A 23,687-nucleotide genomic window follows, 5' to 3' on the forward strand; every position below is an offset into this window, starting at 1 on the left:
GGAGTTGCGGGTCCCAAAAGTGGTCGTTAAGTGAGGACTACCTGTGTCCCAAGTCCTGATTGGCTGAAACACCCGAGGGCCACACCCGCGCAGGTGTTCTCACCTGGAAATGATCCAGCATCTGCTTCCATGACAACAGCAGGAGGGCTTCCTTCCGTACCTTTTTGGGAATCTCCGAGTAGAGGAGAGAATTTTCCCGGCTTCCGTACGGCATTCCTGTGGAGGGAGGACAGATTGGCAGGAAAGAAGCCATTTATTTAAACTCCCAGGTGAGAAGTCAGCCACTTCCTGGCTCTTTGTAATTTCCCTTAGAGGTTTGAACATTGAAGTTTTTCTATTTAAATTCTGTTGACCAGACAGATACACAATCTGTAAGACTCTGCGTTCTAGTCCCCACTTAGGCATGAAATTTGGCCGGGTGACTTTGGGCCAATCACCAGGAGACGGTGAGTTCTAGTCCTGCCTTAGGCATGAAATCCGGCCGGGTGACTTTGGGCCAATCACCAGGAGACGGTGAGTTCTAGTCCCGCCTTAGGCATGAAATCCGGCTGGGTGACTTTGGGCCAATCACCAGGAGACGGTGAGTTCTAGTCCCGCCTTAGGCATGAAATCCGGCCGGGTGACTTTGGGCTAATCACCAGGAGACGGTGAGTTCTAGTCCCGCCTTAGGCATGAAATCCGGCTGGGTGACTTTGGGCCAATCACCAGGAGACGGTGAGTTGTAGTCCCGCCTTAGGCATGAAATCCGGCTGGGTGACTTTGGGCCAATCACCAGGAGACGGTGAGTTCTAGTCCCGCCTTAGGCATGAAAGCCGGCTGGGTGACTTTGAGCCAATCACCAGGAGACGGTGAGTTCTAGTCCCGCCTTAGGCATGAAATCCGGCCCGGTGACTTTGGGCCAATCACCAGGAGACGGTGAGTTCTAGTCCCCACTTAGGCATGAAATTTGGCCGGGTGACTTTGGGCCAATCACCAGGAGACGGTGAGTTCTAGTCCCGCCTTAGGCATGAAATCCGGCTGGGTGACTTTGGGCCAATCACCAGGAGACAGTGAGTTCTAGTCCCGCCTTAGGCATGAAATCCGGCCGGGTGACTTTGGGCCAATCACCAGGAGACGGTGAGTTGTAGTCCCGCCTTAGGCATGAAATCCGGCTGGGTGACTTTGGGCCAATCACCAGGAGACAGTGAGTTCTAGTCCCGCCTTAGGCATGAAATCCGGCCGGGTGACTTTGGGCCAATCACCAGGAGACGGTGAGTTCTAGTCCCGCCTTAGGCATGAAATCCGGCCGGGTGACTTTGGGCCAATCATCAGGAGATGGTGAGTTCTAGTTCTAGCTCCCAGTTGAAAGCCAACTGAGTGGGCCATCTGTCTCTCAGCCCAACTCACCTCGCATGGCTGTTGTGGGGAAAAATAGGAGGAAGAGGATGAAACATTAAGCTCACCACCCTTTTATAATTCGCAAAAAAATGATAAAAAGAAACAAACAAGCAAACAATTAAATAAATGGCGGAAAACAAATAGACAAGAAAGTATTACTGGGAGCCTAATGGCAGCCTGGTCTTAAGAGATTGTTTTTCAAACAGAAAACACACATGTAGGAAATGTACCTAACAATGAAAATGGAGGGAGGGAGGGAGGAAGAAGGAGAAGAAGGAAAGGTGTGTTGGAGGCAGGAGTGGAAGGAAATGGAGAGGGAGAGGAAGGGGTCAAAGAGGAGGAGGAAGGGGGAAGAGGAGGAAGGAAGGAGAAGGGGAAGAAGGGAGGGAGGGAGGAGAAGAAGAAAAGATGTGTTGGAGGCAGGAGGGGAAGGAAATGGAGAAAGAGAGGAAGGGGTCAAGGAGGAGGAAGGGGGAAGAGGAGGAGGAAGGAAGGAAAAGGGGAAGAAGGGAGAGAAGAAAGGCGAGAAAGGATTAATGGGAAAAGGAAGAAAAGGAAAAAAGGAAGGAGAGGAAAGGAGGGCGGGAGGGAAGGGGGAGAAGGAGGGTGGGAGGGAGGAAGGAAGGAAGGAAGGAAGGAAGGGAGAGAGAGAATATAAAAAATAAAAAGCTGACTCCTACATGAATCCAATTTCTCTCCAAAGCTGGCTCAGAATTCTAATCCTGCCGTGGTCCTTGCTCTATGGACCATCTCTCCTCTGGAGAATTAAATGGCCAAATCCAGTCTGAACATCTGGCTGGCTTTGTGACCAACCGTAACAACATCTTTTGGGTGGCTTTTGAGCGCTGCCAGCCTACGTGAGGTCATACCCAGGTAATACAGCCGATGGGAGTGAGGGCTTGATTCTTCTGTTTTACGGACGAACTGGAAGTCGTGGGGGGCCTTGTTCACGATCATTCCCGTGTACTTCCGGCTGCCGTGGATGATGTCACGCAACCCCTCCCACGAGTGTTTCTCCACCTGGAACTGGGACATGGAGGCGTCCTCCATCTCTACTGCCTCGGCGCTGTCGGACAAAGCGTCCACCGCTGTCATCTTCAGCCTTCCTCCAGAACTGGTCAAGGAACTAGGAGAAAAAAAAGAGCAGAAAATTGAGAGGGACGGAAGAATCTCCCTTTACAAAACCTTTAGTAAGGCCACACTTGGAATAACCGCATCCAGTTTTGGACGCCAAGCTACAAAAAAGATGTTGAGGCTTTGGAAAAAGTGCAAAGAAGAGCAACTAAGAGGATTAAAGGCCTGGAGATCAAAACATACCAAGAACAGTTGGAGGATTTGGGTTTGGCCAGTCTAGAGATAAGAAGGACCAGGGGGGGACATGAGAGCAGTATGCCGGTATTTGAGAGGCTGCCACAAAGAAGAGGGCGCATAGTAGCGTATGTGGTGGACATGTGCAGAAGTGAAAAGATATTGGACTAAAATTCAGACATGGCTGGGGAAAAAATGATAGAAAAACATATTGACTCTAAACCAGAGATATTTTTATCAGGGATTTTACCGTAAATATATAGCAGAGAATTGAAATGTTTGATTGTAAATGTGTTAACAGCGGCTAGAATTGTATTTGCAAAAAAAAAAAAAAATGGAAAAATGAGAAAACACCAACGCAGAAGGAAGTTATTCACAAAATAATGGAATGTGCCGAAATGAGCAAATTGACATTTGAAATTAGAGAACAAGAATATAAACAATTTTATAAGATATGGGATTTATTCTATCAATGGTTAGATAAAAAAAATATGGAAATGAAATATGCTAGAGGATTTTACAATACAAGGATAATGGAATGATACAGAATATAATATAAAGATGTACTACTATTGGATGGATTTAGAATGATGTAATCACAATATAAAATAATTCAAAATTTAGAATACCTCGCAGAAAATAAAGCAATAATGGTTATAGTCAAATAAATGATTAACAATGATAGCCATGTATACATATATACTAGATTGATAAAATGAGATTTTACATAAATTGTAAGTGAGGACTATGGAGAGAATGCACAAAAGAGTGCAGAGAAGAGCAACAAAGAGGATTAGGGGACTGGAGGCTAAAACATATGAAGAACGGTTGCAGGAACTGGGTATGTCTAGCTTAAGAGAAAGAAGGACCAGGGGAGACAGGATAGCAGTCTTCCAATATCTCAGGGGTTGCCACAAAGAAGAGGGAGTCAAGCTATTCTCCAAGGCACCTGAGGGTAGAACAAGAAGCAATGGGTGGAAACTAATCAAGGAGAGAAGCAACTTAGAACTGAGGAGAAATTTCCTGACAGTGAGAACAATTAATCAGTGGAACAGAAGTTGCCTCCAGAAGTTGTGAATGCCCCAACACTGGAAGTCTTTAAAAAGATATTGGATAGCCATCTGTCTGAAACGGTATAGGGTTTCCTGCCTAGGCAGGGGGTTGGACTAGAAGACCTCCAAGGTCCCTTCCAACTCTACTATTGTATTGTATTGTATTGTATTATTTTTGTAACCAACTGACACACTGTATGTAACTGGAAGATGGTTTTATGTTTGTTTGTGTTTGTCTAAAAAAATCAAATTTTGTTAAAAAAAGAAGAAGAAGAAGAAGAAGAAGAAGAAGAAGAAGAAGAAGAAGAAGAAGAAGAAGAAGAAGAAGAAGAAGAAGAAGAAGAGGGAGTCAAGCTATTCTCCAAAGCACCTAAAGGCAGGACAAGAAACAATGGATGGAAACCTACCAAGGACAGAAGCAATCTGGAACTAAGGAGAAACTTCCTAACAGTGAAGACAATTAACTGTTGAAACGGTTGACCCCAGAAGTTGTAGGCATTCTACCATTGGAGGTTTCTCAGAAGAAACTGGGCAGGAATAGCTGTAGGGTCTCCTGCTTGAGAAGGGGGATCCTCTAAGGTTTGGTTCCATCCCATTCCTATTATTCCCATTCTATTGCCAGATGGGTAGCAAATAGATTGGATAAGAACAATAATCATTGGCTTCCAGTTTTCAGCAAAAGAAATATCCCCTATCAAACAATGGGTTCGCTTGAGGAACTGCAGATCCGTTTAACAACACAGTGAGTCGTTTACAACACTTTGAAAAAAGGGTCGTAAAATTGAGTTGTTCACATGTTACAGTATTCACCGCCGTAACTTGAGCACTACCTGTATTAGTTGCAAAAGAAGCATCTCTGCATTGGCGGAGCGGCAAGAGGTAGAAGACCTGGCTCACATCCTATTTGACTGCTGCTTGTATAAGGTGGCGAGGAAGGGGGAAGAGGAGGAGGAGGAGGAAGGAAGGAGAAGGGGAAAAATGGAGGGAGGGAGAAGAAGGAAAGGAGTGTTGGAGCAGGAGGAAGGGGGAAGAGGAAGAGAAAGGAAGGAGAAGGGGGAGGGAGGGAGGGAGGAGAAGGAAAGGAGTGTTGGAGCAGGAGGAAGGGGGAAGAGGAAGAGAAAGGAAGGAGAAGGGGAGGAAGGGAGGGAGGGAGGAGAAGGAAAGGAGTGTTGGAGCAGGAGGAAGGGGGAAGAGGAAGAGAAAGGAAGGAGAAGGGGGAGGGAGGGAGGGAGGGATGAGAAGGAAAGGAGTGTTGGAGCAGGAGGAAGGAAGGAGGGGAAGAAGGGAGGGAGGGAGGAGAAGGAAAGGAGTGTTGGAGCAGGAGGAAGGGGGAAGAGGAAGAGGAAAGAAGGAGAAGAGGAAGAAGGGAGGAGAAGGAAAGGAGTGTTGGAGCAGGAGGAAGGAAGGAGGGGAAGAAGGGAGGGAGGGAGGAGAAGGAAAGGAGTGTTGGAGCAGGAGGAAGGAAGGAGGGGAAGAAGGGAGGGAGGGAGGAGAAGGAAAGGAGTGTTGGAGCAGGAGGAAGGGGGAAGAAGAAGAGAAAGGAAGGAGAAGGGGAGGAAGGGAGGGAGGGAGGAGAAGGAAAGGAGTGTTGGAGGCAGGAGGAAGGAAGGAGGGGAAGGAGAGGGAGAGGAAGGGGTCAAGAAGGAGGAGGAGGAGGAGGGGGAAGAGGAAGGAAGGAGAAGGGGAAGAAGGGAGGGAGGGAGGGAGAAGAAGGAAAGGGCGAGAGACAGGGACCTTGGTCTATAGACCAAAAGAATGACCCATTGGGATCCCCATATCAAAACAATTTACCTTAATTGCAGCCAGAACCAGAAAATAACCTTAGTACTGAAACAAAATGGTTCGGTTGAGATCTGCATACGTGGGACTGATTGGGGTAGATTGTAAGGGTGACACCGAAATATAATGTTATGTCATTTTATTCTAATTCACATATTTATGTATTAAATTATATTGTGTCTTATCCTATAACTGTAGTATTTTACCCTGCTCTTATTTTAAATTGTTTGCATAGGATGTTATTGGTGATGTGTGTTTGAACCTTGTGCTTTGATAGTAAAGCCTATAGCAGTGATGGCGAATCTTTTCGGGAAAATGGCCTCAAAAATGGCCTGAAAACAGCTCGAAAAACAGCCAGAAAATGGCCTGTTTTGGGCGCGCCGGAAACCAGAAGAGCAGCTGGCGATGGCACATGTGCCTAAAGACAGGGCTCTGCGTGCCACCTCTGGAATTCATGCCACAGGTTCGCCATCCTGGGCCTATGGGCTAATCAATAAAGCTATAATACTAAATACTACTAAAGAAGCTTACTTATTAGAAAAGAAGGACCAGGGGAGACATGATAGCAGTCTTCCAATATCTCAGGGGTTGCCACAAAGAAGAGGAAGTCAAACTATTCTCCAAGGCACCTGAGGGTAGAACAAGAAGCAATGGGTGGAAACTAATCAAGGAGAGAAGCAACTTAGAACTGAGGAGAAACTTCCTGACAGTTAGAACAATTCACCAGTGGAACAGAAGTTGCCTCCAGAAGTTGTGAATGCCCCAGGACTGGAAGTCTTTAAGAAGATGTTGGATAGCCATTTGTCTGAAATGGTATAGGGTTTCCTGCCTAGGCAGGGGGTTGGACTAGAAGACCTCCAAGGTCCCTTCCAACTCTGCTATTGTATTGTATTGTATTAATTCTAAGGAATGTACAAAAGAAGAGAAAAAAACATTTTTTTTCCATTTTGGGCAAGGAAAGCTGTACAAAGCATCCCGCAAAGATCGAGGTAACTGAGAAGATGCCAAGAGATCTTTGAACGTTGCTTGGAAAACTAAAACAAACTTCTCAAAGTTTTCTCAGACTCGCAATGAATCTGGGTAAACGTTTGAGCAACGAAAGCTCAGATAGCACCAAGGACCCCTTTTCCTAAAACCCTTTTCGAAAACAACCTCCCAAAACAGCCGTGCAAAACTGATCTCCAACCGATTGGCACCCCCCCCTCTCTCTCTCCCCTCTGGGAAAAATCCGAACAAACTCTGATGCAACTTTCTGCAGCCTCTCACCCAATTCCTGACATTGTCGTCAAGGCCAGGTGGGGTGGGGCTGCGTTCAAACGGCAGGACTGTCTTTCTCTCTCAAAACCGAATAAGGGGGGGGGGGGATTTTATTTTTTCTCCATTATTTGCGCGCTCCCGTACCAAGGGATGCGACAATCGCCCCACCGGGAAGTATCCCCTTAGGACCGTCATTTGGGTGGAATTGAATCAACGATACGAAACAGAGGTGGGGACTCTGAAAAGTGTGCAGAGAAGAACAACAAAGGTGAACTGAAGCATTGATGGCTAACCTTTTTGTCGTCATGTGCTAAAAGCACCCATAATGCAATGCACGTGTGACACGACACGCCCCTGCCCTCCTGCGCATGTGCCTGAAAGCTCCCCGGCGCTGATGCAAATGACCATCTGTCTGCAAGGAGCATAAATCCTTCCGTCCCCCACCATCCAGTCAGAGCTGAAGAAGCTTCTTGGATGAGAAGTGAAACATCTTTAAAGACACAAATAAACCTCCAAGTGGCCTCAATGACCCTCTCAAAGGATGCAAATGACCATCTGTCTGCAAGGAGCATAAATCCTTCCGTCCCCCACCATCCAGTCAGAGCTGAAGAAGCTTCTTGGATGAGAAGTGAAACATCTTTAAAGACACAAATAAACCTCCAAGTGGCCTCAATGACCCTCTCAAAGGATGCAAATGACCATCTGTCTGCAAGGAGCATAAATCCTTCCGTCCCCCACCATCCAGTCAGAGCTGAAGAAGCTTCTTGGATGAGAAGTGAAACATCTTTAAAGACACAAATAAACCTCCAAGTGGCCTCAATGACCCTCTCAAAGGATGCAAATGACCAGCTGTCTGCAAGGAGCATAAATCCTTCCGTCCCCCACCATCCAGTCAGAGTTGAAGAAGCTTCTTGGATGAGAAGTGAAACATCTTTAAAGAAGACACAAATAAACCTCCAAGTGGCCTCAATGACCCCCTCAAAGGATGCAAACGACCAGCTGTCTGCAAGGAGCATAAATCCTTCCGTCCCCCCACCATCCAGTCAGAGTTGAAGAAGCTTCTTGGATGAGAAGTGAAACATCTTTAAAGAAGACACAAATAAACCTCCAAGTGGCCTCAATGACCCTCTCAAAGGATGCAAACGACCAGCTGTCTGCAAGGAGCATAAATCCTTCCGTCCCCCACCATCCAGTCAGAGCTGAAGAAGCTTCTTGGATGAGAAACATCTTTAAAGACACAAATAAACCTCCAAGTGGCCTCAATGACCCCCTCAAAGGATGCAAATGACCATCTGTCTGCAAGGAGCATAAATCCTTCCGTCCCCCACCATCCAGTCAGAGCTGAAGAAGCTTCTTGGATGAGAAGTGAAACATCTTTAAAGACACAAATAAACCTCCAAGTGGCCTCAATGACCCTCTCAAAGGATGCAAATTACCAGCTGTCTGCAAGGAGCATAAATATTTCAGTCCCCCACCATCCAGTCAGAGCTGAAGAAGCTTCTTGGATGAGAAGCGAAACGTCTTCAAAAGAAACACGGGTTGCCCCTTGGAAATAAAGCACCTTTGGGATAAAGAGAAGGATTGGGGCGGGGGACACAAGTGTCATTCAGTACTTGAGGGGCTGCCAAAAAAGAAGAGAGGGTCAACCTATTTTCCAAAGCACCTCAAGGCAGCGCAAGAAGCAATGGATGGGTAGAAGCTCATGAAAGAGAGATCCAAGTGAGAAATAAGGAGAAATTCCCTGAGAACAATGAATTCCGTGGAATAATCTGCCTCCAGGTCTTGTGCGTGTTCTAACACTGGAGGTTTTCAAAAATAAGACTGGATAACCATTTGACCAGGATGGTATAAAGCAGGGGTCCCCAAGGCCCACTACCGGGCTACGGCTTTTCAAAACCAGGCTGTGAGAGATGGGAAAACAAATGGGTGAAGCTCCACACTTGCCCTTGCACGCAAATGGATTTCATGCGAGGGGAAGCTTCAAGCGTGAGCGCAAATGCCTGCCGCTCGAGCGAGTGGAGCTTAGTGCGTGAGTGCAAGTGCCCTCCGCTCGAACGCAAAGCTCCATTTGCAGAGGTGGAGGGCAAGCGCACCCGTCACTCACACAAGGGGACCTGTGTGCGAGCTACCTCCTGCCACTCACACACACACACACGTGCAAAGCCGCCAAGCTGGAAAGGTTGGGGACCACTGGTATGAGATTTCCTGCCTTGAGCAGGGGGTTGGACTAGAAGACCTCCAAGGTGCCATTCAGCCCCCTGATTCTATGTTCTGACAAAGGAACATCCAACTCACAGGACAGTGAAATCAGTATCACAGGGGGGAAGGTGTGTCCAAACTGCCCCCCTGAAGTTAACTTAAAAAATAATAATAAACTCAAATCTTCAACTCAAAGTAATCTTCACGGGCAGCTATAAAATCCTGCTCTAAGAATTTTTTGTTCCAGACTCCAGGGAATGCCAGTTTGACTTTAACATCTCTCCAAGACTTAAATCAACAGCCTTTTTAAAATGCCTCAACAGCTCTGTAAGAAATGTCTAAAAACGAAGAGTTTGGGTTGTTATTGTTGTTGTTTTTAAAATAAAATGTCCACGTTAAAAGAAACGGGCCCAAACTGCACAGCCTCTGACAATAAGGAAGCGTAACCCAAATAAAGAAGCCCAAATTAAAAGGCAGAGGAAATGAGCTCCCATGGGTGAAGCCATCTCTTATTTTAAGCATTGTTATTCTTTGAAGGTCAGTTTAAGGGAAAGAGAGAAAGAGTCATAAATGATCTAACCCCCTGCTGATTAAATATGGCAAACTGCCTTCCTCATTTTCACAGTCAAACTTCACCACGTATGCACCAACTAAGTCATCTTGTCCCTTATGTAGGTGATTACGGGGGACAAAACGGCAAATGCTTTCCAAAAGACACAGAGTTTTAAAGAGAGTCTACATGATTTTGTCTTGGGTTGAGATGTATATAAACAAAGGACTAGATAAGAAAATAACCACGTTCAGAGAACATTAAGGACCCCACAGCCGGCCTCCACTCTCTTCTAACACCAATGATGTTACCTAGTAGGGTAATGAGAAGTCTGCAAGAAAACAACCAAGTTCTGCGAGTACCAAATACCCCAAAGGGAGAAATATTAAACATCATGGAGTTGTGGGTACTCCATTGCTGGAAGCTTTCAAGAAAATATTGGAATGTTTGTCTCAAACGATATAAAGACTTTATCTTGGGCAGAGGGTTGGACTAGAAGACCTCCAAGATCCCTTCCAACTCTATGATTCTATGAAAGCACCCACTTCCCAAATACTAGGGATGCAAAATTACCTGCACAAATGTCTAGCGAGCTTTCTAATTTGAGAGCAAAACACCGTCTTCCTTCCATCCCAAAGTAAATATTATGACAGGCAACATGGAACAACCTGCTACAAGCTGCAGCTGCCTGTTCTTAGGTTGCACAAGTGGACAATTCCTGCTTCCTGAAAGAGAAAACATGGCCTCCTAAGGAAAGTTACCTTCTCCAACTTCCTGTGCTTTCGTTTTCCAGCCGAGCCCTCTTTATTTTCTGCATCAACTGCTAAGCGAGCCTTAGACGGGATAAGAAACTGTGTGGAGGGGGGGAGAAAAAAGGAAAATCAGAGTGTAAGAGAGGCCACTAATTAAGCAGTTTAGCTAAAAGGCGTTTTGCTTCACCCATAAAACCTGAATCAAAATAACTCCCTTGCGTTAGGAGTGCCCAAGTCATATCTTCCCCCCCCCAAGCCTTAAGCAAAATTCAACCACCCATTATTGCAATTTTAAAATACAAAACAATGGCAAATCATTCCATAAACTGTATGCAATTCATTAAAATCTATTGTAGGTTTGGGTCCTGGTCCGTTCCAGCATTCTTTGAAGGACAGCCCATGGCCTGCAAAGGATTTTGTATTGCAGAATAGCATGCAGCGCACCTTTTGAATATTTCAGCAACCAAGAACTAAGGAAACATTTAGAACAATGAATAATAAGTAAAACGAAGAATTGCCTCCATAAGTTGGGAGTGCTTCAACGCTGGAAGTTTTTAAGAAGCGATTGGGAGATTGTACAAAATGGTATAGAGTTTCCTGCCTGAGCAGAGGGGTTGGACTAGAAGACCTCCAAGGTCCCTTCCAACTCTGTCATTCTGTTGTTTTCCCCCAAACATGACAGGGCAGCATCAAGGACTGAATTGAAACGCTTTCTGCATGTTAATTCTGGAATCTGCTAGCAATCACTGGAATGAAAGTGAATAGTCTGTAGATTCTTTTTTAAGAGGGAATTAAAAAAAAACAGGTCCATTCTGAAAACTGCATATTAGAAGATCTAGCATTTTCAAGGTGGAAGAGAACAAAAGTGCCCAACCATATATTATTCAGCTTCTAAATAAATAAAAAAAACACACATGTGGATCGCATCCCAAATTGTATGTTGAGGCTGCAAAAAAAAAACGGTAGATAAGGTTAATAACTTTTATAATTGACATGACTCAGGAATCCCAGGCCTAGTACCTTAAGGTTCACCTATCAAAATAAAGATGGCTTAATCCAGGGGTGTCCAAACTTGGGAACTTTAAGACTTGTGGACTTCAACTCCCAGAATTCCCCAGCCAGCATGGCTGGCTGGGGAATTCTGGGAGTTGAAGTCCACAAGTCTTAAAGTTCCCAAGTTTGGACACCCCTGGATTAATCGTTGATGCTCTGACCTTGTGTGGTTTTTATTTTCCAGACCAAAACAGAGAGGGCATCAACGACCCCAACAAATCAAACCAAGCCTTGCTTTAATAAATGAACCTCAATGTAATAGGCCTAGATGTTTTGGGTTGAAATATCTGCAAAAACAACAACAACAACAAAGCTCAGAGAGCATCCAGGACCTCACAGTTCAACCCTGAGTAATATTCTCTCCTGTGTTGGTCTAATCTTTTCCATCTCTGGTTTGGTAACATGTTTTAATTCAAACTTGGCCAGAAAGGCCAATCGTAATCAAGGGCTTTGCAACGCTGCAGACACGACTCCCACCTTCATTTTCAAAACTCGCCTTCTGGCCTGGATTCACACACCATGTCGAACCCAGGTTAATCCCATACAATGGCTGGGCTCACACAACAAGCTATAAAACTTAAAAATAAATTACTGTATTTTGTTATTGCTTTACATGACAGCAGGCCGATCCATGCAGCTGTGACCTTCTTGGTAATGATGTTACCTAGATGGGCTGTGAAACATCTGCAAGAAAACCACCAACCTGAGAGAGCACCAAGGACTCCACAATCTTCCTCCTCTCCATAAACCCCACTCCTTCCTAGCACTGATGATGTTACCTAACTCGGTCATGAAACGCCTGCAAGAAAACCACCAAGCTCAGAGAGCACCCAGGACCCCACAGTTCTCCCCTTCCCCCTACGCCATCCCTTCCTAACACTGATGTTACCTAGATGGGCTATGAAACATCTGCAAGAAAACCACCAGACTCTGAAAACGCCAAGGAACCTGCAGTCCTTCTCTTCTTCCTCTCTGTAAACCCCCCCTCCCTTCCTTCCAGCATTGATGTTACCTAGTTGGGTCATGAAACATCTGCAAGAAAACCACCAAGCTCAGACAGCACCAAAGACCTCACAGTCCTCCTCTCTACAAACCCCACTCCCTCTTAGCACTGATGATGTTACCCAGATGGGTCATGAACCATCTGCAAAAAAAACACCAAGCTCTGAGAGGCCTCCCACTACCCAACCCTCAGCTACAAGCAAATCTCTCCTACGGATTCATACAACAGACTTGCCATGCAGCAATAAAGAAAATGAATAAAAGACAACACCCCTAAGACTACAGCCAGGTTTCTACTGTTGTTGTTAGTCGCAAAGTCATGTCTGACCCATAGCCACCCCATGGACAACGTTCCTCCAGGGCTTCCTGTCCTCTACCAACCTCTGGAGTCCATTTAAGTTCACACCTACTGCTTTGGTGACTCCATCCTGCCACCTCATTCTCTGCCGCCCCCTTCTTCTTTTGCCCTCCATCCTTCCCAGCATGAGGCTCTTCTCCAGTGAGTCCTTCTCACTATTCTATTTCTATTACACACACACCCAAAAAAAACCAAATTCCCCCTCCACCCATTTTATGTGCATCTGGTGCAGTGGTTCCCAACCTTTTTTTTTTGGCTAAGCATCTGTAAAATCCTGATGCTCCTCCCACAGATAATTCTTACTTTACTCAAAAAGTGAACTCTAGCTCAGTTTTAGAAAGCCTAAAAGGCCATTAAGTTAAACCAAGTGGGTTTAAACAAGTTTCAAATTTTTCCCATTAAAAATCAAATTGTCCCCCTGTGGCCCCCACTTTGGGAACCTCTGGTCTAGTGGAACTCCAAGTGATAAAGTAGGAGGGCAAGCAAAAGCTTCAGGAAAGCAGGAAAACCCAGAGAAAATAGGCAGCCCAGGGAAAATGATCCCATTCCAGGGTGCATTATCTCCCCCCACGCCCTCCAAAGGTCCATGTCCCACCCACCTCCCATTCATGTCTCACCCAGAGCCAATAGAGCTGTGTTTCTCCATCTAGGCGGCTTTCAGATGGGGAGGGACTACAACTCCCAGGATTCCCCAGGCAGCAAAGGCCCCCCTCCTCCCTCCAAAGGTCACCTCCCTCCCATCCATGTCCCACCCAGAGCCAATAGAGCTGTGTTTCCCCACCTGGGCTGCTTTCAGATTGGGGGAGACTGCAACTCCCAGAATTCCCCAGGCTGCTTTGCCGCCTGGGGAATTCTGGGAGTTGCAGTCCCCCCCCCCATCTGAAAGCAGCCCAGGTGGAGAAACCCTGCAGGGGTGAGCCAAAGCATGAATGAATCCCTCGCTAACCCTTTTTTCTCACGCTGCAGGGAAGGGCAATCCCAGGCCAGGCCGGCTCCGCAGCTCCCCATCACCCCCTGCTTGGATCCCCCAAAACGCCTCCAGGCGCTGCCCGGGCTCGCCTCCTCTCCGGCCCCGGCGCGCGCATCACGTGAGTCCAGGGTCCGAGGGGCGTGGTCACGCTCCCTGGAGGGCGGCCGCAAGATGGCGTGGCCTCTCTCGCCCTCCCCTCCGCGAAGGGCGTGGTCACACGCCCCGCCCATTCCGCCGCACGCGAGCTGCGGCCGTTGGGAAAACCCCGCCCCCCGCATCCTCCGCAAGGGGCGTGGCGAAGACCGTGCGTTCCCTTCAGGGCGTGGCCAGCGCTCCCTCAAGGGCGGGGCTTCCTCCCCACCAAACCCTCTTACCCGCCAGTCCGGCACTCCCGACGTGGCTTGCCGGCCTCTTGTCCGCTGTGGGGAAAAGGGGGGAGGGAGGGGTCGGGAGGTCCCGCGGCGGCGTCACTCCCGCTCCATTGCCTTTCCTGTGGGCTCAGGAGGTCCCGGAAACGGGGGAAGGTGGTGGGGGGAAGGGAAACCGCCGGCCTCTTCGAGCCTCCCACCGCGACCTTTCGCCCGGAAACGGAAGTGGTGTCGGCCTCCTTCGGGATGCTGCGTCATCTCGCGAGAAGGACGGGAAAGTGGGAGGGGGGAGAAGTAAGAGGGAGGGAAATCTAACTTCTCGCGAGAGAAGTAGATCCAGTGGGGCAGGATCTCGCGAGACCTAGGGGGGAAAAGGCGCGGAGTCGCAGTTCGGAGCTTGAGGGGTGGGACCGTTTCATTGAAAATATCAAGGGGGGGGGACCTTGGAAGAAGCCATTCAGTAAAATTGGGGAAGGGAATGGCATGGCTGAGAGAAAAGGTTTTGGAGGTGCGAGGAAATAAAAACAGGAATGAGAATTACAGAATTGTGTCGCTTCTTGACTTTTCACGCTCCGAATCTGGCCATCCCGTAACTAACTCCTGAGAATTGCAAACGGAAAACCTATAAACGTTATTACAGTTTGGTGTAAAAAAGGAAAATAAAATAACGGTTTAAGTCTGCTTTGGAAGGAACGATTCCCGAAAGAGGGGAATGGCGGCGTTGGACCACGTTGCCATGGCAGCGGCCGGCGTTGCCAAGGTAACCAGCGGGGTAAAGCCCGGCACCTTAGGCGGAAGAAACCATTTCCTTAAAAAAGGAGGGACGGAAATTGTGCCTCCCGGGAAAGGAAAATAAACCGACCCAGCCAGAAAGCCTTTTCTCTCTTATCCACTGCATTTTTTAAATCTTTCCGATGAATGATATTTAATACGAAAAAATAATGTATTTACACAATTGGTATCGCTCGTATTAAATGAAGGTTAGAATGGGACTAAAACGAAACCAAATTTCCGAAGCGGCGTTGGTGGTATAGTGGTTAGCATAGCTGCCTTCCAAGCAGTTGACCCGGGTTCGATTCCCGGCCAACGCAAAATTGCTTTTACTATTTATTTACCTATTACAAAACAACTTTGCTTATATTTACTAAAAAAAAGATCCCGGTTTGAAATCAAGCACCTTATTGAAATTCTCTGTTGATTCCCTGATGTCCCCTCTGTGCAGCCCCTGGATCTCGTTGCATGCAATCCTGTTCTCCCCCAATTCCGGTAAAAACCCACACGGGCACCCAATGCACCGTCCCATGGCAAGAAATCCCTCTTTATTGGGGCTATAATTTTAATTTTTGTTTCTCTGATTTCCACTATGCAAGAGAGAGGCTGATTCGATTAAAGTGACCCATTCGTTGAAAAAGGGAGGAAAAAGAAAGTTGGAAACTCTTTTAACCACAGTGCAATTCTAAATTGCAACTTAAATGCAAAACAAAAAACACATTAGATTTTTTTAAAAAAATGTTCCCGCCCGGGATTGAACCGGGGACCTTTCGCGTGTGAGGCGAACGTGATAACCGCTACACTACGGAAACCCTCCTATAAGAAGGCTTTTAATTTTTCCTCCATGTTTAATAGTTTGGATATTCCTGCAAAAAGGAAAAGGGATTTCTATCTTATTTCTGAAATGTTCTTGGCTTCTTTTTCTTTCCTTTTTTTCACTGTGCATCTCTTAAAGCAAAAGTCCTGCTCATAAACTGAGGTTGACTTTAACCCTCCCCTCAATCGGATTCCTGCAGGGATATTTTCCAGGATTTCCTTTCCTGGGCTGTGGATCCCACTGAATGAAATAAAACAAGGGGTGGCTTCAATGCGTAGCCCTTTTTCAGGTACCACAAAATTCCTCAGCCATAGTGGCCTTCGACTCCCAGAATTCCCTGGCCAGGATGGATTTCATCTCCCAAAATTCCTCAGTCAAGATGGCCTTTGACTCCCAGAATTCCCCCCATCCATGGTGGACTTCCAGAATAGAATAGAACAGAACAGAATAGAATAGAATAGAATAGAATAGATTGGGAATAGAATAGAATAAGGGATAGGATAGGATAGAATAGAATATAGGATAGGGTAGGATAGGATAGGAAAGGAGGATAGGATAAAGAATAGAATAGGATAGGATAGGATAGGATAGGATAGGATAGGATTGAATTCTTTTATTGGACACACAAGGAATTTGTCTCCAGTGTATAAGCTCTCAGTGTACATAAAAGAAAAGATACATTCATCAATAATCATAAGGTACAACACTTAATGATAGTCATAGGTTACTATGTCATAGGTTACTGTATCGTTAGTCAAAGTGGCCTTTGACTCTCAAAATTCCCCGGCCAGGGTGAACTTCAACTCCCCAAATTCCCCAACCAGAGTGGCCTTTGATTCCCATAATTCCCCAGTCAAGGTGGCTTTCAACTCCCAGACTTTCCCATTCAAGATGGACTTTGATTCCCAGAATTCCCAGAATTCCCTGGCCATAGTGAATTTCAATACCCAGAATTCCCAGCCAGAATGTATTCCACTCCCAGAATTCCCCAGCCAGGATGAATTTCATCTCCCAGAATTCCCCAGTCAGGGTGCATTCGTTCCAGATATCCTCAGTCAAGGAGGCCTTCAACTCCCAGAATTCCCCAGCCAACATGGGCTATGAAATGCAACAAACTGTGGAATTCAATGCCGCCAGATGTGACTATAATTCTATCATTTGGGTTTTCCTTGCTGATGTCTTTATACAATTACAATAGTATTTTTTAAGAGTTTGGTTGTACAGATAATCCTCAATTTCCAAGTATTTGTTTAGCAACTGTTCAAAGTTACCACGGCACAGAAAAAAGTGACTCACAAATGGTCCTCACACTTATGACCGTTGCAGCATTCCCACCGCCCCGGGATCAAAATTTGGGCACCAGCATGTATTTTCAATGGTTTCAGTGTCCTGAGGTGACATGATTCCCAATTTATAATTTTCCCATCCTGTTTCCAGGAAGCCAAGTCAATGGAGGAAACCAGATTCGCTTAACAATTGTGACAAGAAAGGTTGTAAAATTGGGCATGGCTTACTTAACAAGAGTTTAGCAATGGGAATTCTGCTCAGAAATGAAGGACTGAATAGACTATTCATAACATTTGCCTTGGATTTTTCCTTCAAAAAAAAGTCTTCAATTCAGTATTTGGTTCGTGTTGGAAAATTTGCCAGCAGAGGTCAGAACCCACACAGATATCAAATTCCTTCTTTCTATCCCCAGAGAAATTAAATGGTGGCAGAAAGATAAAACCTCAGAAATACCATTTACACCAATACTTATTTGTACACTCTCTAATCAAAATTTCTCTTGCTTTGAAATCCTCCACCTCGTTGACAGGAAGTCATTGAAAATTAGGAGTACTAATAACACCGATATTGGCCCAGCCTTTCTAAAAACCAGGCATTAAAAACGATTTTTAAAACTGTATAACGTTTAAGGTATAGGCAAAGCAACACGGATTTAAGCAAATGTTAAATTGCTCAGGTCAATAGTGTAAATCAATCTTGCTAATTTAAAGATGTATGGACTCCAATTCCCAGAATTCCCCACTGACCATGATTTAAGAAGGATGGACTCCAATTCCCAGAATTCCCCAGCCAGTTTGAGAAAGAATACCACTTATGCCCTTCTTTAATGACTTCTGACTAGCAAAGTCAGTGGGGAAGCCAGTCAGTTTGGTATAATGGTTAAGGCATCAGGCTAGAAAGCAGGAGACTGTGAATTCTAGTCCTGCCTTAGCCAAGAAAGCCAGCTGGATGACTTTGGGCCAATCACTAGGAGACTGTGAGTTCTAGTCCCACTTTAGGTATGAAAGCTAGCTGGGTGACTTTGAGCCAACCACCAGGAGACCAGGAGTTCTAGTCCTGCCTTAGCCAAGAAAGCCAGCTGGGTAACTTTGGGCCAATCACTAGGAGACTGTGAGTTCTAGTCCCACTTTAGGTATGAAAGCTAGCTGGGTGACTTTGAGCCAACCACCAGGAGACCAGGAGTTCTAGTCCTGCCTTAGCCAAGAAAGCCAGCTGGAGGCCAGTCAGAGGTGTTATTTACTGCTTCTCTGAACTACTCAAAATTTCCACTACCCGTTCTCCAGAACTGGTCAGAACCTGCTGAATCCCACCTCCGGGGCCAATCTCTCTCTGTCTCTTTGTTGTGGGGAAAATAGGAGCAGGAAGGCGTATTGGATCTGTTCGGTGTCTTGAGCTATTTGTAAAAATAATAAAGGCAAAATAAAATAGAATAGAACAGAATCCTTTATTGGCCAAGTGTGATTGGACACACAAAGAATTTGTCTTTGGTGCAGATGCTCTTAGTGTACATAAAAAGACAAGATACATTCGTCAAGAATCATAAGGTACAACACTTAATAGTCATAGGGTACAAATAAGCAACCAAGAAACAAGATCAGTATAAATCATAAGGATACAAGCAACAAAGTTATAGTCCTACAGTCATAAGTGAGAGGAGATGGGTGATAGGAACAATGAGAAGATTAATAATAATAGTTATGCAGCCTTAGTGAATAGTTGACAGTGTTGAGGGAATTATTTGTTTAGTGATGGCATTTGGGAAAAAACTGTCCTTGTGTCTAGTTGTCTTGGTGTGCAATGTTCTATAGCGTCTTTTAAGGGTAGGAGTTGAAACAATTTATGTCCAGGCTGTGAGGGGTCTGTAAATATTTTCACAGCCGTCTGTGAATGCAAATGCAAATTAAATTAAAATAAAATAATAAAATAAAATAAAACAATAATAAAATACAATAATAAAATACAATGAAACAATAATAAAACAATAATAAAATAAAATAATAAAATAAAGTAGTAAAATAAAATAATAATAAAATAAAATAAAATAATAATAATAATAATAAAATAATATAAAATAATAAAATAATATAAAATAATATAATAATATAAAATAATATAATAATATAAAATAATAAAATGATAATAAAATAACAACATAATAAAATAATAAAAATAATAAAAATAATAAAAATGATAAAAATAATGATAAAATGATAAAATGATAAAATAACAACATAATAAAATAATAAAAATGATAAAATGATAAAATGATAAAATGATAAAATGATAAAATGATAAAATGATAAAATGATAAAATGATAACAACATAATAAAATAACAACATAATAAAATAATAAAATAATAAAATAATAAAATAATAAAATAATAAAATAATAAAATAATAAAATAATAAAATAATAAAATAATAAAATAATAAAATAATAAAAAATAATAAAATAATAAAATAATAAAATAATAATAAAATAAAATATGTCGAAAAACAAAATCCTTCTTTTATTACCAGAAGGTCAGCCTTGGCATCAAGCAAGCCAAACCAAAATCCCTTTCCAGCGATGCTGGCAGCTTGATGAATCTCTCCAACTTTCCTTTCATCTCCTTGATTCTCCCTAATGAATTCTGCCGGATAGTGAAAAGTTCCTCGTTTCCTTCCAAACGGTCAGGATGATTGGCGCTAGCTGGGTTGAGGCAGCCTCTGGGGTTCGGCTGATTGTGGACGGCCGTCCCCAGAGGCAGAGGCCTCCTCTCTGTCCGTGCCCTCTGCGGACTCCCTCCGATTAGGCGCCCAGGTCTCTCCTCCTCCGGAGATGCTCCGGGGTTGTCAAAAAGCACAACCTGGAGATGCGAGACTGGGGATCAAACCATCCGTTTGTGCTGCGGTCCTTTCCACTGATGTGGCTTCGGTGGCACGGACTTTAATTGGCTTGATTGGATGGTCAGTTATCTTGCCAGAATGGATTCTCAGTGCTAGGAGTTTGAAGATTCCCCGGGGAAGGTTCAAACCCAGGTTTCACATGATTTTCTTCAATAGACACCCATAGATAATCGGGGTTGGGATTTACAATAGTCCTCGACTTACAACCGTCTGTTTAGTGAAGGTTCAGTGTTACAATGGCACTGGAAAGAAAGCAATTTACATCGGTTTTTCCACTTATGGCTGTTTTTCACCCTTACGACCGTTTTTCACCCTTACGACTGTTGCAGCATCCCTGTGGGCCAGAACTGGATCAACCATTTGATTCTGCGGGATTTGGTCCTTGAATTTTGCAAGGGGGATTAGCAATCCGCAACGGCAATTCCTTCCATGGATCCCTTCCTTCTGACAGTGACTCATAAACGGAGTTCTTTTAAATTGATTGACAACTTTCCAAGACAGATAGATCTCAACTTTCGTCCCCATTCAAAATTACAACGGCAGTGTAAAAAGTGATTTATGACCGTTTTTCACACTTACAACCGTTGCAGCCTCTCCAGGGTCATGTGATCAAAATTTGGCCACGTGGCAAACCTTTCTCATATTTATGACGGTTGCAATGTCTCAAGGTCACGTGTCGCGACCTTCTGACCAGCGCAGTCAAACGGGGAAACCAGATTTACTTAACAAGCGTGTTACTGGCTTAACAACTGCAGCGATTCACTTAACAACATTGGCACCAAAGGTCGTAAAATGGGGCACAATTCACTTAACATAGGTTTCGCTTAGCACCATAAATTTTGGGTTCAGTCGTTGGGGGTAAATCGAGGGCTATCTGTAAACTTAACCAGCATTCGAGAGGCTGGGGGGGGGGGGGAAACGCTGAAACAAAACGTTTTATTATTTTGTTTTATGAATTATGAATTAACTGTGAGTTGTTTTTATGAGGGTTTTTTTTTGTTAATGCTTTTGCTTTGAACTTCAGGCGTGACTTTCTTCCAAGGAAGGCAGGTAAGAGATGGGAACATTTTCCCTTCTGCGCTCCCGTTTTATACAAGTGCCGCGATGTTATTTAAGAATGGATGCCGGGTCAAAATGGAGCCCTGATCTCCAGGCTTACCTCAGAGCTCCGAGTTTTCTCTCAGGGTGCAATTGGGGACCCAGGGTTGATTCCCAGCAAATAGCCCTAGATAAATGCTGCTCTCGAAAACTAGGAACCCCATTTTTTCAGAGGCCAGACAGAAAATAATGATGGGCCTCAGAGGAGATGACTCAAAATCCATTTATTTCTAAGGTTTCCAGCTGCTTCTGGGGAAACGGCAGTTTGATGGTCTCGGGCAGACGCTATCTTCGTAATCCAAAGGGCAAAAATAATAAGAGGCATCCATTTAAGATGTATCAGCAAAGGGTGAAGATTTTATAGAAGGAAGGAAAGCCGGGGGGGGGGGGGGAAGGAGGGGGTTGAAATGGGGAGAGGAGGGGAAGGAAGGACAGCAGAAAAGGATTCTAGAAGAGGGAGGGAGGGAGAAGGGAAAGAAAGGAAAGAAGGCAGGGAGGAAGGGAGAGATGGAGGAAGGGAGGAAGGAGAAGGAAGAAAATGGGAAAAAGAGTAAAAAAAGAAGGAATGAGAAAGGGAGGAAGGAAAAATTAGGGGAAAGAGGGAGGGAGGGAGGAAAATAAAAAGGCAGAAAGAAAGAAAGAAAGAAAGAAAGAAAGAAAGAAAGAGGAAGAAAATGGAGAAAAAGAAAAAGAAAAAAGGAAGGACAGAGAAAGAAGGGAAAGAGGGGAAAGAGGGAGGGAGGGAGAAAGCCAGAAAGACAAAAAGGCAAAACAACAGAAAGAAAAAGAAAGAAAGAAAGAAAGAGGAGAAAGGAGAAAGAAGAAAATTGAGAAAGAAGGAAGGAAAAAGGGAGAAAGAAAGAAAAGGGAAAAGGGAGGAAGGAAAGAAGGAAGAAAGAGAACAACAGATAAAGAAAGAAAGAAAGAAAGAAAGAAAGAAAGAAAGAAAGAAAGAAAGAAAGAAAGAAAAGGAAAGAAAGAGGGGTGGGAGAGGAGGGAGAGAGGAAGAAAAGAAAGGGAAAAAGAAGGAAGGAAGGATGAGGGAGGAAGAAAGAAAATGGAAAAAGAAGAAGGGAGGGTGAAAGGAAGCAAGAAGAGGGTGAGAAAGTAAATGGAGGAAAGCGGGAAGGAAGGAAGGAAGGAAGGAAGGAAGGAAGGAAGGAAGGAAGGAAGGAAGGAAGGACTACAAGAATGGGAGGGAGGGAGGAAATGAAAGGGAAAATAATTTTCTCCTGTAAAGATTCTAGAGACACTTAACTTAAGCAAATATTTGCATTCATTTCCCTTTTACCGTCTAAGGAAACTAACAATAAAATTTGTTTTTAGTATGCCTGGAACCTCAAAAACCCACAAGTGTCTTTGTTTTAATATGAACATTAAACCGATCCGTTTATATGCCTACCCCTCCAAAATGTCTTTCTCTTGGTCAACTTAACAGACAAAAAGAGCACAACAACACAAAAGCCCCCAAAACAATTGGAAAAACAACAAAAGATGCCGAGTGGGGAAAAACTCACCCCCACAAACCGTTTTTCCCCCCCAAGACAAACTCTGCAGCCTGAAGCCCAGATAACTTTAACCTCCAACCCCCTAATGCTTCACGTGGCTGGGACCTATGGGTCTCCAAGTCCCCAAACCCTGGAAATTAGCTTCTCGAGCCCACTCCAAGTGAACGAAACAGTGAGGGGTGTGTGTGTGTGTGTGTGTGTGTGTGTGTGTGTGTGTGTGTGTATAAAAGGATGTATGTATGTATGTATGTATGTATGTATGTATGTATGTACAATATGTACAGTACAGTGCTGGGTTTCAAAAAAGTTTAGAACCTCTTTTGTAGGTGTGGCCTGCTTTGTGGGAGTGGCTTGCTGGCCATGTGACTGGGTGGGAGTGGCTTGCCAGCCATGTGACCGGGTGGGAGTGGCTTGCCAGCCATGTGACCGGGTGGGAGTGGCTTGTTGGCCATGTGACCGGGTGGGCGTGGCCAATTTGTAAAATGTGGTGAAACTCACTTAACACCGCTCTTGCTTAGCAACCAAAATGTTGGCTCAGAAACTCTGGCATTTGAAGCACGCAAGTCTTAAAGCTGTCCATTTATAAGACCCTCGCATCCCTAACCCTTTAGGAAAAAAACCCCAGGGGTGTTCAAACTTGACAGCTTTAAGACTTGTGGACTTCAACTCCCAGAATTCCTCCTCTTGCTCTTCATCTTGATGATGTGCAGAGGGGCGGGGAGAGGGAGCTGGAACCGGTTCTAAACGGCACAGTAGATTTGTGGAACCTCTTTTATAGAAGAGGTTAGAACTGGCAGGAGCCCACCCTTGGTACAGTATGTATGTATGTATGTATGTATGTATGTATGTATGTATGTATGTATGTATGTATCAATGGTGGATTTCAAAAAATTTGGAACCTCTTCTGTAGGTGTGGCCTGCTTCATGGGAGTGGCTTGCCGGCCATGTGACTGAGTGGGAGTGGCTTGCCAGCCATGTGACCAGGTGGGAGTGGCTTGCCAGCCATGTGACCGGGTGGGAGTGGCTTGCCAGCCATGTGACCAGGTGGGAGTGGTTTGGCAGTCATGTGGCCGGATGGGAGTGGCCAAGACGATGTCACTGAATTCTTTGCCCCAGTAGATGATCTACAAAAAGAAGATATAAAAAAGGAAATTTATTATTTTGTGCACTTACTACTTAAATAAGATTAAAATAAGTACACAAAACAATAAAAGAGCTACTTACAGACGGTAAGTAGCTACTACTTACTACTTGTATTTCAAAGGGAATACAATCCATATTTAATTTTACA

General features: G+C 44.7%; 1 protein-coding gene across 4 annotated transcripts in view; it reads right to left on the reverse strand.

The window, feature by feature from the left end:
• Positions 1-14,262, reverse strand: part of DPP9 (dipeptidyl peptidase 9) — a 51,217-nt gene extending 36,955 nt beyond the window's left edge. Inside the window, exons 1-4 of one of the 4 annotated variants that reach the window (XM_081941266.1) lie at positions 14,032-14,262; positions 10,284-10,373; positions 2,247-2,503; positions 104-216 (exon numbers count right to left, since the gene is read on the reverse strand). In XM_081941266.1, the coding sequence (XP_081797392.1) occupies positions 104-216; positions 2,247-2,503; positions 10,284-10,339 (426 nt within the window). In that variant the 5' untranslated portion in view covers positions 10,340-10,373; positions 14,032-14,262. Of the gene's footprint in view, positions 1-103; positions 217-2,246; positions 2,504-10,283; positions 10,374-11,310; positions 11,332-13,633; positions 13,786-14,031 lie in introns of those variants that run through there. The other 3 variants (XM_081941265.1, XM_081941267.1, XM_081941268.1) reach the window with 3 other exon arrangements.
• Between the last annotated feature and the right edge of the window lie 9,425 nt (positions 14,263-23,687).

The sequence above is a fragment of the Natrix helvetica genome (genome assembly GCF_964273705.1).
Source record: "Natrix helvetica genome assembly, chromosome: 1".
NCBI lineage: Eukaryota > Metazoa > Chordata > Lepidosauria > Squamata > Natricidae > Natrix > Natrix helvetica.